This window comes from Neovison vison, chromosome X (genome assembly GCF_020171115.1).
Source record: "Neovison vison isolate M4711 chromosome X, ASM_NN_V1, whole genome shotgun sequence".
In the NCBI taxonomy this organism is placed as follows: Eukaryota; Metazoa; Chordata; class Mammalia; order Carnivora; family Mustelidae; genus Neogale; species Neogale vison.
The window spans coordinates 71,231,297-71,245,044 of NC_058105.1; the positions used below are offsets into that span (position 1 = coordinate 71,231,297).

The following is a 13,748-nucleotide window of genomic DNA, read 5'->3' on the forward strand; positions in this document are numbered from 1 at the left end:
CAAAAAGTTAAACATTGAGTTACCGTATGATCCGGCAAATCCATTCCTAGTTATATACTTAAAAGAACTGAAAATGTGTCTGCACAAAAACTTCTGTATGAATGTTTCTAGCACCCTTACTTACACTAGCCAAATGATGGAAACAGCCCAGATGTCCATCAACTGATGAATGATAAATAATGAATGGTATATCCATATACTAGAATATTAGCTATAAAAATGAACATCATACTGATACATGTACAATATTAATGAACCTTGAAAATATGATGCTAGTTGAAGGAAATCATCCACAGAAGAACACATTATATCATTCTATTTATATGAAATGTCTAAAATAGGCAAATATATATATAGACATAAAGTAGAATGGGGGAAATAGAGAATGACTACTGAAGGGTACAGGGTTTCTTTTTGAGGTGATGAAAATGTTCTGAAACTGACTTGTGATTGTGTATTTACTAAAGTGTTGAGTTGTGTGCTTTAAATGAGTGAATTGTATGGTATATAAATTATAACTCAGTGAAACTATTACCTTAATAAAGGTCCTATGATAAATTTTCTTTCCTACGAGATGATACTTGAAGCCAGAATGTGGATAAGGTTCCTAAAGGAGAGAGTATAGAGAGAAAAAGTATTTAGTTTTCTAGGAGCTGAACTTCAGGAATGACTCACAGTAAAGGGCTAGGGGGATAAAAAGAACACACTAAAGAGGTAAAATACCCACTAGATTGGCAAAAATTTAAAAGTCTGATGTGGAACACTGGGAATTCTCATCTACAACTGATGTCAGTATAAAGTGGTATACCACTTTGGAATTGGAAGTATGAGTCTTCCTACTTTGTTCTTTATAAAGAGTATTTTGGCCATTCTAGAACTCTTGCATTTTCATATGAATTTTGGGGTCATTTTGTCAGCTTCTGCAAAGAAGCCCTTGGAAATTTGACAGGGATTGCATTGAATCTGTAGATCAATTTGGGGATTATTGTCATCTTAACAATATATTAAGTCCTCAATCCAGGAACATGGGAGGTATTTCCATTTAGTTAGGTCTCTGATTTCTTTCAACAATGTCCTGTGGTTTTCATTATTCCAATCTTGTTCTTTTGTTCATTTATTCTATGTATTTTATTCTTTTTGATGTTACTTTAAATGGAATTATTTTCTTAACTTCAATTTTGAATTGGTTATGGTTGGTATATAGAAATACCATTGATTTTTAGAATATGGATATTGGAATCTTTCTGAACTTATTTTTTTAGCTTATTAAATGTTTTTATTAAATTTCTTAAGATTTTCTTGTTTTAATTTTTATTGTTGAAATATAGTCGACATACAATGTTCTTTTATTCTCAGGTGTGCAACATAGTGATTCAGCAATTACATACGTTACAAAATGCTCACCATAATTAGGGTGGTTACCATCTATCACCATACAGCATTGTTAAAATAGTCCTTACAGGGGCACCTGGGTGGCTCAGTGGGTTAAAGCCTTTGCCTTCAGCTCAGGTCATGATCTCAGGGTCCTGGGATCGAACCCTGCATCGGGCTCTCTGCTCAGCAAGGAGCCTGCTCCCTCCTCTCTCTGCCTGCCTCTCTGCCTACTTGTGATCTCTGTCAAATAAATAAATAAAATCTTAAAAAAAATATTCCCTACATTGTACTTTTCATCCCTGTGACTGATTTTCTTTTCTTTAAATTTCTTTTTTAAGATTTTATTTTTATTTATTTGACAGAGATCACAAGTAGGCAGAGAGGCAGGGAGAGAGAGAGAGAGGAGGAAGCAGGCTTGCCGCTGAGCAGAGAGCTCGATGCGGGGATCTATCCTGGGACTCTGGGATCACGACCTGAGCCGAAGGCAGAGGCTTCAACCCACTGAGCCACCCAGGTGCCCCTGTGACTTGTTTTCTTTTTCTTTTTCTTTTTCCAATATTTTCATTTATTCATTTGACCGACAGAGATCACAAGCAGGCAGAGAGGCAGGCAGAGAGAGAGAGAGTGGAGGAAGCAAGCTCCCTCTTGGCAGAGAGCCCGATGCGGGGCTCGATCCCAGAACCCTGAGACCATGACCCAAGCCGAAGGCAGAGGCTTTAACCCACTGAGCCACCCAGGCGCCCTGTGACTTGTTTTCTAATTGGAAGTTTGTACCTATTAATCTCCTTCACCTATTCTGCCCTTGCCTTCACTTCCCTCCCCTCTAGCAACCATCAGTTTGTTCTCTGTATTTATGAGTCTGTTTGTTTTGTTTTGTTTTTGAGATTCCACATATAAGTGAAATTATGTGGTATTTTTCTTGTCTGACTTCACAGCATAATACCTTCTAGAGCCATTCATGATGTTGCAAATAGCAAGATCCCATTCTTTTTTTTACCCCCTAGTGTTATGTAAGTGGATTGTTTCTATTACAGCTTATTTTCAAATTTTAATTCCATCATATTTAACATACAGAGTTATACTAGTTTCAGGTGTACCCTATACTGATTCAACAATTCTATACATTACTCTGCTCATTATGTTAAGTGTACTCTTAATCATCTTCACCTATTTCATCCCCCCCCCCCCCCCGCCCCGCCCACCTTCCTCTGGTAACCATTAGTGTGTTCTCTATAGCTAAGAATGTGTTTTTTGATTCATCTTTTTTTTTTATTGTCCTTTTGTTTTATTTCTTAAATTCCACAGATGAGGAAAATCATATGGTATTTGTCTTTTTCTGATTGACTTATTTTGCTTAACATTATACTCTCTAGCTCCATTGATGTCTTTGCAAATGGCAAGATTTCCTTCTTTTTATGGCTGAATAATATTCCTCTGTGTGTGTGTGTGTGTGTGTGTGTGTGTGTGTAGAGCCCAGCTTCATCATCCATTCATCAGTCAATGGACATTTGATCTGTTTCAGTATCTTGGGTATGGTAAGTAATGCTGCTATTAATATAGGGGTGCATGTATCCCTTTGAGTTAGTGTTTTTGTATTCTTTGTGTAAGTACCCAGTAGTGTGATTGCTGGGTCATAGGGTATTTCTCTTTTTAACTTTTTGAGGAACCTCCATACTGTTTTCCAGAGTGGCTACACAAGTTTGCATTCCCACCAATAGTGCACAAGGGTTCCGTTTTCTCCACATCCTTGCCAACACTGGTTGTTTCCTGTGTTGTTGATTTTAGCCATTCTGACAGATATGAGGTGATACCTCATTGGAGTTTTGATTTGTATTTCCCTGATGATGAGTGATGTTGAGCGTCTTTTCATGTGTCTGTTGCCCATCTGTATGTTTTCTTTGGAGAAACGTCTGTCCATGTCTTCTGCTCATTTATAAATTGGATTATTTGGTTTTAGGGTTTTGAGTTGTGTAAACTCTTTATATGTATTAAATACTTACCCTTTATAGGGTTTGTTATTTGCAGATAATCTTTCTGATTCCTTACGTTGCCTTTTAGTTTCGTTGATTGTTTCCTTTGCTGTGCAGAAGCTTTTTATTTTGAAGTAATTCCAATAGTTAATTTTTCTTCTGTTTCCCTTGCTTCAGGGAACCTATCTAGAAAAAAGTTGCTATAACTGATGTCAGAGGTTACTACCTGTGCTCTCTTCTAGGATTTTTATAGTTTCCTGTCTCACATTTAAGTCTCTTACCCATTTTGAATTTATTTTTGTGTATGGTGTAAGAAAGTGGTCTGATTTCATTCTTCTGCATGTTTCTGTCCTTTGTTTAGGAGACTCTTTTTCCGATTGGATATTCTTTTCTGCTTTGTTGAAGATTAATTGACCATATAGTTGTGGGTTCGTTTCTGGGTTTTCTCTTCTGTTCCATTGATCTATGTGTCTGTTTTGTGCCAGTACCATACTGTTTTGATCAATACAGCTTTATAATATAACTTGAAGTCCTGACTTGTGAGGCCTCCAGCTTTGCTTTTCGTTTTCAAGATTGCTTTCACTATTGAGGGGCTCTTTTGTGTTTTCATATAAGTTTAGGAATATTTGTTCTATTTCTGTGTAAAATACTATTGATGTTTTTGTAGGAAATAGGATTTTCTATATACAAGATCATGTTATTTGCAAGCAGAGATAATTTTACTTCTTTCTTTGTCGGGTTGCCTTTTACCTCTTTTTCTCCCCTAATTGCCTGGCAAGCATGTTTATTTTAATTTTGACTAGAAGTGGCAAGAGAAGACTTCTTTTTCTTATTCCTAATCGTGCGGAGAAATCTTTAAGTATTTTGCCATTCAGTATGGTATTAGCTGTGAATTTTTCATAGATGCCCTTTATCAGTTGAGTAAGTGCCTTCCTACTCCTAGTGTTTTGAACATTGATACAGGTATTTGAAGATTTTTATTTATTTACTTGAGACAGAACATGAGTGAGCGAGTGGGTAGAAGAGCACGGGGAGGGGAACAAACAAACTCCATGCTCAGCACGGAGTGTGACACAGGGCTTGATCTCTCGACCCCGAGATCAGGGTCGCTTAACTGACTGAGCCACCCAGGCGTCCCATGTTACAGCTATTTTGGATAACAGTTTGACATTACTTGGTAAAGTTGAACTTAACCATATCCAACCATCCAGCAACTTCACTTCTAGGTATATACTTTGGAAAAAAGTTGTTGCATTTGTATGCTAGGAGAATTGTACAGAAGCTGATGCCAGTATTGTTCAAAATAGCAGTTGGGTTGAAAATAACTTTGATGTTTAAAGTAGAATGGATAGATAAATTTTGATATAGCCATGCAATGAAATACTGTACAATAGTCCTTCTCAGACTTTAGCATGCATAAGGATTAACTAGAGTTCCTATTAAAACACAGTGTTTATTACCTTACTAAACAAGTACTAGAATTTATGTTGAAATGGCAGCTTTTCATAATGCAAATCAATAATAATGATTTTATCCATTTTCTTAAAAATAAAATTCACACATACATAGTTTATAGGACCCCACCCATATTTTCTGATTCAGTAGATTTGGGATGAGACCTGCATTTCTGATAAGTTTTCAGTTAATGCTGATCAAGGAATACCTTTTGAGGATATTGGTATACAGTAATGAAAACAAATTCCATATATCAACATAAATGAATCTGAAAATCATGATATTGAATGAAAGAAGCAAGTCCAAGAAGAATTTATATTTTTGTTTTAAGTGAAGTCAAATGCAGGCAAATCTAAACAATGTATTGAGTATCTATAAAGAAGAGAAAGGGAATTACTGCACAAAATTCAAGGTGGTGTTTACCTTTGTGGGTAAGATAGGTGTCTGGCTGGCTCAGTGAGTAGAGCTGTGACTATTGGACTTGAAGTTGTGAATTCGGGGCCCTATGTTGGGTATTTGACAGAGATACAGCAAGAGAGGGAACAGAAGCAGGGGGAGTGGGAGAGGGAGAAGCAGACCTCCCGCCAAGTAGGGAGCCTGATGCAGGGCTCAGTTCCAGGACTCTGGGATCATGACCTGAGCCAAAGGCAGATGCTTAATGACTGAACCACCCAGGTGCCCCCAAATATACAGGAGGCCTATGGTGGTTGTATTCTGTTTCTTTATCTGTGTGATTAGTTCATGGGTGTTTGTTTTATCATTATTCTGTAAACTATGCATATGTATTTTATATAATCATGTATGTGTGTGATAAACTTTGAACTAAAAAAATGGCAAACTTATCTTTAAAGCTTGCAGGAGAACTGGACAATAAATAAAAGGCAGGCCGAATGTAGAAAGAGCTTCACAAGAGATGGCTTATTACAGTTGAAAGGTTATATCCCTTAGAGTCAGAAATTTCTGAATTCAAAGTTTGGTTCTACCTCTTAGCAACTATGTCACTGTGTGTAAGTGACTCCAACTGAGCCTCAGCTTTCTCTTCTGCAAAATGGGATTTATGGATAACTTGCCTTGAAAATTTGTTGTATGGATCCTTTTTTCAAATAACTGTTTGGCAAAAAGAAAAAAAAAGTAAGTAGAAATCTAAGGAATAAGAGTGAGAAACAATAGTGAGAAAAGTTACAGGAAAGATAAGAATATTAATTATAGGGAGAAAGCTAATAGATTTAACAGGTAATTATGACTTCTGAAAGTATAATTTCAGGAGACATGGATAAACCTTACAGTGCAAATGTTTACAGAAGTGAATCCATGATTATACAATGAAAGCAGAGTGCTTGTCCGTTCTCTGGAGTTGTTTGGTAATGAAATCAAAGGGAAAACCAGAATGTCAGCTTGTGTGAGTATAGTAGACTGAAGGAAAAGAGATCCCGCCAAGCTCTGGGAGACCTGTACTTCTCTGAAAGTAAAAGGGAATTGAATCCAAGACCTATTCCAACATGTCTGTCAGGAAATGTTGCAATGCAGTAAATTAAAATCTGCAACCTCAGTTTATTATTTGTATTGATGGCATCTATATTTGTGAACCCTTTTAAAACCAATGCATACTTTCCCTAACTTTCCATTCTTAAGGCATCTCAAACATGAATTGCTATAATTATTTGCCAAGGTTGGAGCAAATAAGTACAATGTTCGTGTAGAGGCTGAATGACTTTGTAGTGAAAAAGGTTCTCTTCTATGGGCCTAGACTACCCTTTTATACTGACCCAGGTGTTTAAATATGTATCCTGTCAGGCAAAGTGGAACCAGGCAAGAGACCACAGATACTGTAGAACCATAGAAAAACTATTCAGAGTACATTGTTATTAATAGTAAATGTGACTGGTATATCCTTAGGGAAGACAGTACATTTTCATTTCATTCAGCCATATTTCCAAAGGACATTAGTTGTTACTAAAATCTCAAAAGAAAGCAAATATAATTAGACATGTGGAGTTTTGCTTATCAAGTCAAGAATATGGCCTTACAGTCACAGTTTAAGTATTGACCTTGCCATTAAGTGCTTGCCACTCACTCAATCCTTGTGTTACTTAGATTAAGTTAAATATCAAAAAATATTCTTGGATATAAACTGGATTTTATGATCTGATCTTTTATAATTTTGATTTTTTTGATCATGAGTCATTCTCTTGTGGTTAAATAAAACAGGCAAATTACTTGAAAATTGTCTTTTACATTCTACAGTTTTAATGTCACTGTGAATTTCTCTATTTAAAATAGGAATATTTGAATCCAGCTGGGCTTTTCTTAAAGATGAAAATCCTCTTGAAGAGTGAAATAGCTAATGAAGAACTCCTTGAAGGTATCATCTCTATATGAAGAACACACAATTTTGAAATATCATTTCCAGTTTGTTTAGTATAGGATCTTTTATAGTATCCTAACAATTGTGAATTGATAGTGACTGAGAAAGAAATTGATCACGTAGGAAAAGGAGAGGCTTGTCAGCTAGGAAGAAAAAGAAAAGGAAGAGGGACTAGTTGGAGATTTAATAGTAAAAAAAGAGCTGAATAAAAACTTAAGTTTTTGGGTTTTGTTTGTTTGTTTTTTAGTTTAGCAAAAATTACAGCTGCCCTTCCAAAGTTGTCTATCACCATGAAAAAAAATTAACTTTGGATGGAAAAAGCCTTTGTAGTGCTGTGCTTTTTATAATTACCTGTATAAACATTGCTATTTGTTTTTCAAAATTCTTCTTTTTAAGATTTATTATTTTAGAAGGTGGGGGAAAGGCAGAGGGGAAGGGAGAGAGAGTCTTAAGCAGACTCCATACAGAGTGTAGAGCTCAACATGGGGCTTGATCTCACAACTATGAGATCACAACCTGAGCTGAAACCAATAGTTGGACACTTAACTGAGTGTACCACTCAGGTGCCCCTTTTTCAGAATTCTTTTTTTTTTTTTTTTTTAAGATTTTATTTATTTATTTATTTATTTGACAGACAAGAGATCACAAGTAGGCGGAGAGACAGGCAGAGAGAGAGGGGGAAGCAGGCTCCCTGCTGAGCAGCGAGCCTGATGTGGGACTCCATCTGGGACCCTGGGATCATGACCCAAGCCAAAGGCAGAGGCTTTAACCCACTGAGCCACCTAGGCGCCCTGCCCCCCTTTTTCAGAATGCTTAAGGGTCTAGAATGTATACCTCAGAATAAACATCCTGATATACATGTTTGAGTCATTTGGCAAGTCACTTAATTTTTCTGTGCTTAAGTTTCTTCATCTTTAAAAGAGATAATAATGTCTACCTCATTGTGTTATTTTGAGAATCCCTGAGAAAATGTATATAAAGCATTTAGCAGTATCCCTGGTGTAGAGTTAGTGTGCAAAACCTGTTACCTGTTTTTGTAGCTATTAATTATTACTGTTACTACTACAAAAAGTCTGTCTATGCACACTGGCCCCTTAACAATATTTCAATAGTGTTTAGCCATAAAAATAAAGAGCTGTATTTTTTACTATATAAAATTATATTCTAATATAATTAATTATCCATAAATAATAAAAATTTTTAATAAATAGGATAGTGATCAAATTTGGTAGTAGCTCTAAATTTAGTTCTAATTTAGTACACCTAAAACTTTCTGTGACTTCTAGAGTTTTAGCTAATCACTAGGAGACCTTAGAAGCTGAAGTGTATAGAAGATTCTGTATCTCTACATAACAGTGTCATCTCAGCATACACAGGCTGAAAAATGTTAGGAACCAGGAAGACAATTCTACTTTTTTTTTCCACTAGGAGAATAAACCAACTAACCATTTAAAGGAATAGGCTTACTTAAACCTATACAATATAGGAAGAGCAAAGGGATTATGAAGTCACCTACTTTAAAATTGATTGATCTTAGATTACAATTCCTCATTATAATATTTATCAAAATGCTGATAAAAAGCAGAGTTTAAAATGAAACTATTCTTTATGCCCATATTGTTTTTATTTAGTCTCTTGATATTCAGACTAATGAAGTCTCAATGTTAGATTACAATTTAGGAGACTTCCCTGAATCCAAGTTTTCTACACCTTAAAATATTAAATTATCTTTTACTTTGTTGTATTGAGAGAATGTGTTGAAACTTGCATTTTTATAGTTCGTTCATTTCTTTGCTAGTAGAAGTACTTTACTCTTAGAATGGTCAATCTAACTGCTGGCATTAGAGTTTCACTGGTATTTTTTTGTAGTAGAAAAACTGAAAAAAATACACAAAATTGTTTTTATTATGAAAGGGTAGCACATACCCATTAAGGAAACTTTTGGAAAATACTAAAAATATACATAGTACTGCCATTTATAGGAATGTAAGTTCCCCGACAATAAGTATTTTTGTGTGTATTTTCCACTACTGGGTTCTTAGCACCAAGCACAGAGACTACACTCATTAGATAATTTGATAAATAAGGAGTCTGAACACAATCACTTCTAGCAGTTTGATCATTTATTTTCAGCGCTTTTTCTATTTTGGTTAAATTTGTTTGTTTTATAGAATTTTGACTATATAGTACATGCAGGCTTTATTTTCTGATTTTTTACTTACTAATCTTACAAACATTTTTCATAGTGGAGCATATTCATTTTTCTCTGTTCTTTCATACTTAACACTTTTAATGGTTTTTGTAATAGTTTATCACCTGCCTATAGTGGACACTCAAGAATATATTTCCTTTTCATTGTTATTATAATCTACACTGATTTTAATATCTTTGCTTATAAACATTTTCTCTTATTTCAGATGACTTTTCAGAAGTACACTTTTTGTAGTAGAGGGAATGCATAATAATAACAGTAGCTTTCATTTACTGAGTGTTTACTAAGTGCTAGGTGCTTTACTATGTAATTTACATTAGTTATCTCATGGAACCCTCTCAACAAACCTAAGAGATTGATGATACATTCCCATTTTACAGATGACAAAACTAAGGCACAGAAGAACTAAGTAACTTGCCTATGGCATATAGGTGGCAAGTGGTTTCAAATATAAGTCTATCTTGACTTGAGGTCCCAAACTTTTTTTTTAAGATTTTATTTATTGAGAGGGAGAGAGAGCACATGAGACAGGAGAAGGTCAGAGGGAGAAGTAGACTCCCCACTGAGCTGGGAGCCTGATGTGGGACTCAATCCCAGGAGTCCAGGATCATGACCTGAGCTGAAGGCAGTTGCTTAACCACCTGAGCCACCCAGGTGCCCAGGGTCCCAAGCTTTTAACCACTGTGTTCTTAGTATACAGTATTGCCAAACTGCTTTTCAAAAAGATTGTACCAAGTTACTTGGCATCCATAGAAGAGTACATGTTTCACTACATTCTGGCATTGGATGTTACTATTTTATAAAAAGGTTTTTATAAATTATTAGGCAAGGCATGGTCTATGGCAAACATTTAGAAAGTAGATTTTGAACAGAGAAAAATTACTGAAAATAGTTAAGCTTCCTCTGAAATGAAACTGATATGATTATTTCATTTTTTTTTCTTTTTTAGCTGTCTTGGAAATAATGCATCTTGACATGTCTCTAGACTTTTGTCTGAATGTTGCTAAACTGCTGATGGATCATGAAAGGTATGGTAGAATTGATTTTCTTTTCTCTAAAGACTAACTTTTTTTTAAGGTTTCCATTAATATATATTGAATATATCCATTTATATCCATCTGTATTCACAAAGCACTGCATTTGCCATTGTGCTTATCAAATTAGAAGATGGAACTGTTTGCTTAATGATTTAAACAGCCAAGAGTCAAGTTAATTTTTTTTTAAGGTTTTATTTATTTTTTTGACAGACAGAGATCACAAGTAGGCAGAGAGGCAGGCAGAGAGAGAGGAGGAAGCAGGCTCCCTGCTGAGCAGAGAGCCTGATGCGGGGCTCGATCCCAGGACCCTGAGATCATGACCTGAGCCGAAGGCAGCAGCTTAACCCACTGAGCCATCCAGGTGCCCTAAGAGTCAAGTTAATTTTGAAATTAACGTTAAAATTTTGAAAAAGAGGGCGCCTGGGTGGCTCAGTGGGTTGAGCCTCTGCCAGCGACTCGGGTCATGATCTCGGGGTCCTGGGATCGAGTCCCGCATCGGGCTCTCTGTTCAGCAGGAGGCCTGCTTCCCTCTCTCTCTCTGCCTGCGTCTCTGTCTACTTGTCATCTCTTTCTGTCAAATAAACAAATATAATCTTTAAAAAAAAAAGAAAGAATATGAGAGTTTGGTTGCTCCACATTCTGTTTAAAAAATTTTTTGAAAAAGAAATAAAAAGTGGAGTAAGGTAGTCGGGGCTGTAAAAAACAGGAGGTTAGGCCTAGGTTAGCCTACAGGACGGTGTCAGGTGGAACAGGAAGGCATGAGCAAGTGCAGTTCTATGAGTAATGCACTTCTCTGGCTCTATCTGTATGGGGCTGTTAATGTCAGAAGGGATCTTAGAATATTTACAGACCTCTGAATGGTTCCCAGACTTCAGTGTTCATCACAATTACTGGGGAATAAGCACTTGAAAAGACGGCTCAGCATCATTAGCCATCAGAGAAACATCAGTCAAAATCACAACAAGAAACCACTTTGTACCCACTAGGATGGCTATAATCAAAAAGACAGATAATAACAAATGTTGACAAGGATGTGGAGAAATTGTAACTCTCATACACTAATGGTGGGAATGTAAAATTGTGCAGCTGCTTTGAAAACAGTCTCTTATTCAGTACGTTAGAGAGATACCATATGACCCAACAATTCCACTCTTGAATTAAATAGGAAATGCATGTCCATGAAACACTTCAATGTGAATGTTCATAGCAACGTTATTCTTAATATTTAAATGTGGAAACATTCAAAATGTCTATCAACTGATGAATAGATAAACAAAATATGATATAACCATACCATGGAATATTACTTGGCAATAAAGGATGATGTATGGAACTGTTGAATTACTACTATATTGTACACCTAAGATTCATATAAAAGTTTGTTAACTAGTGTTCAAACCTTTAAAATATTAAGAAGAATAAAAGGAAACAGGTACTGATATATGTTATAACAAGGATAAACCTTAAAAACATTATGCTACGTGAAAGGAGCCAGTCACAAAGATCATAGATTGTATCAGTCCATTTATATACTATCCAGAATAGGTACATTTATACAGATAGAAAGTAGATTAGTGCTTGCTTAGGGCTGTGAGACTTGGGGGAAATGGGGAGAGACTGCTCATGGGTGTGGCATTTCTTTTTGATGTGATGAAAATGTTTTAAATTGATTGGGTGATGGTTTTACAATTGTATGAGTACACTAAAAGCCACTGAATTGTGTACTTTAAATGGATGCATGGTATGGTATGGGAATTATACCTCAATAAAATGGTTATACAAAGTGATCACTAGGGAACTTTTTAAAAAATACAGAGATCAGGCCCTGCCTTACTCCAACAAGCCCAGACCTCTGTTCTTTATTAGTTCTCCAAGTGGTTCCGAGAAGCACTATTTTAGGTGAGTTAGTAAACATTTTCTGTAAAGGGCCTTTAGCCTTTGTAAACCATAAATTCTCTGTAACACCTCCTTTATTCTGCTCTTGTGTGAAAGCAGCCATAGAAAATCTGTAAATAAATGGAACTGGCTGTGTTCCAAAAAGCTTTATTTACAAAAACAGGTGGCTGGTTGGATTTGGCCTGCAAGCTGTAGCTTATCAACCATTGTTGCAGACCAGTCTCCTACCTGACGCATGACTTCTTGGATGAGAAGGCATTCAGCCTCTTCTGGAATATCTGTGGAAGAGGGGGTTGTAATAATGATAATAATATTTATATATTATTTGAAATTAATACATTAATTATAATAATTATGATTATGTTTCTACAAAACTACAATACAAAAATTTTTCTTATATACAATTGGTACATGTTTTCCAATAATTTCCAAGGCTGCTAGTTCTGCCATGTGGTAATATCAAAATCTTTTACTTGACAGTTCTTCCCCATTTCATTCTAACATTGTTCATTAATATGGTCAGTCACTTATAGTTTGTATGTATGGTAATTGGAAATGAACATAATACTACAGATGTGGTCTAACCAATAGTATCTGCTTTTTATGTTTCAAATGTTCTAAACTAGGGCACCTAGGTGGCTCAGTTGGTTAAGTGACTGCCTTAGGTTTGGGTCATGATCCCAGGGTCCTGGGACTGAGCCCCATACCAGGTTCCCCCCTCCCTCTGCCGCTCCCCTTGCCTGTGCTTTCCTGCTCTCTCTCTGTAAGATAAATAAATAAAAGTCTTTAAAAAAATAATAAAAAGATAAATGTTCTAAACCTGAACTATCCAGTTTTGTAGCAACTAGCCCCATATAACTATTTAAATTAACAAAAATTAAACAAAATAAAAAAGTCCTTCAGTCACACTAGATATATCAAGTTTCATTAGCTACATGTGGTAAGTGGCTAGAGCTTACTGAACAGTGCAGATAGAGAACAATTCCATTATCATAGGAAGTTCAACTGGGCAGCACTGCTCTAGAGTCTATGTTTCTTTTAATGAAACCCATGTTAAGTTTAGCTCTTTCCTCACAGCCACATCACATAGTGAATTTACTGCGCTTAGAAAACTAGATCTTTATAATATCAACTGCTCTTATCTCTGAATTCTATATCCTTTACCTTTATGATTGAATAAGTACCCAGTGGCCATACTAAAAGGAAAATACCTAGTTCTTTACTACTGTGTGTTTTTCTCATGTATATTTCTTCCCGTGAGTATCCTTTACTACTCACACAAAACATTTCACTTGTCACTAAGTATGTGGAGGTTTTTCCCCACACCAAGCAGTTCTCTGTGATACTAGTTGGGTGTCCTGCAATTCAACTCAGTTCTGACACTGTCTACCTGGAGATAGCATTGAAACCCACAGTTTAAGGGTTTGGTCTCACAAGAC

At 35.9% G+C, this 13,748-nt stretch overlaps 1 protein-coding gene across 1 annotated transcript in view; it reads left to right on the forward strand.

Moving 5' to 3' along the window:
* Positions 1–13,748, forward strand: part of TEX11 (testis expressed 11) — a 335,773-nt gene that overhangs the window by 116,857 nt on the left and 205,168 nt on the right. The window contains exons 11-12 of the mRNA XM_044234723.1: positions 7,080–7,161; positions 10,326–10,404. Coding sequence (XP_044090658.1) covers positions 7,080–7,161; positions 10,326–10,404 — 161 coding nt within the window. The remainder of the gene's footprint in view (positions 1–7,079; positions 7,162–10,325; positions 10,405–13,748) is intronic.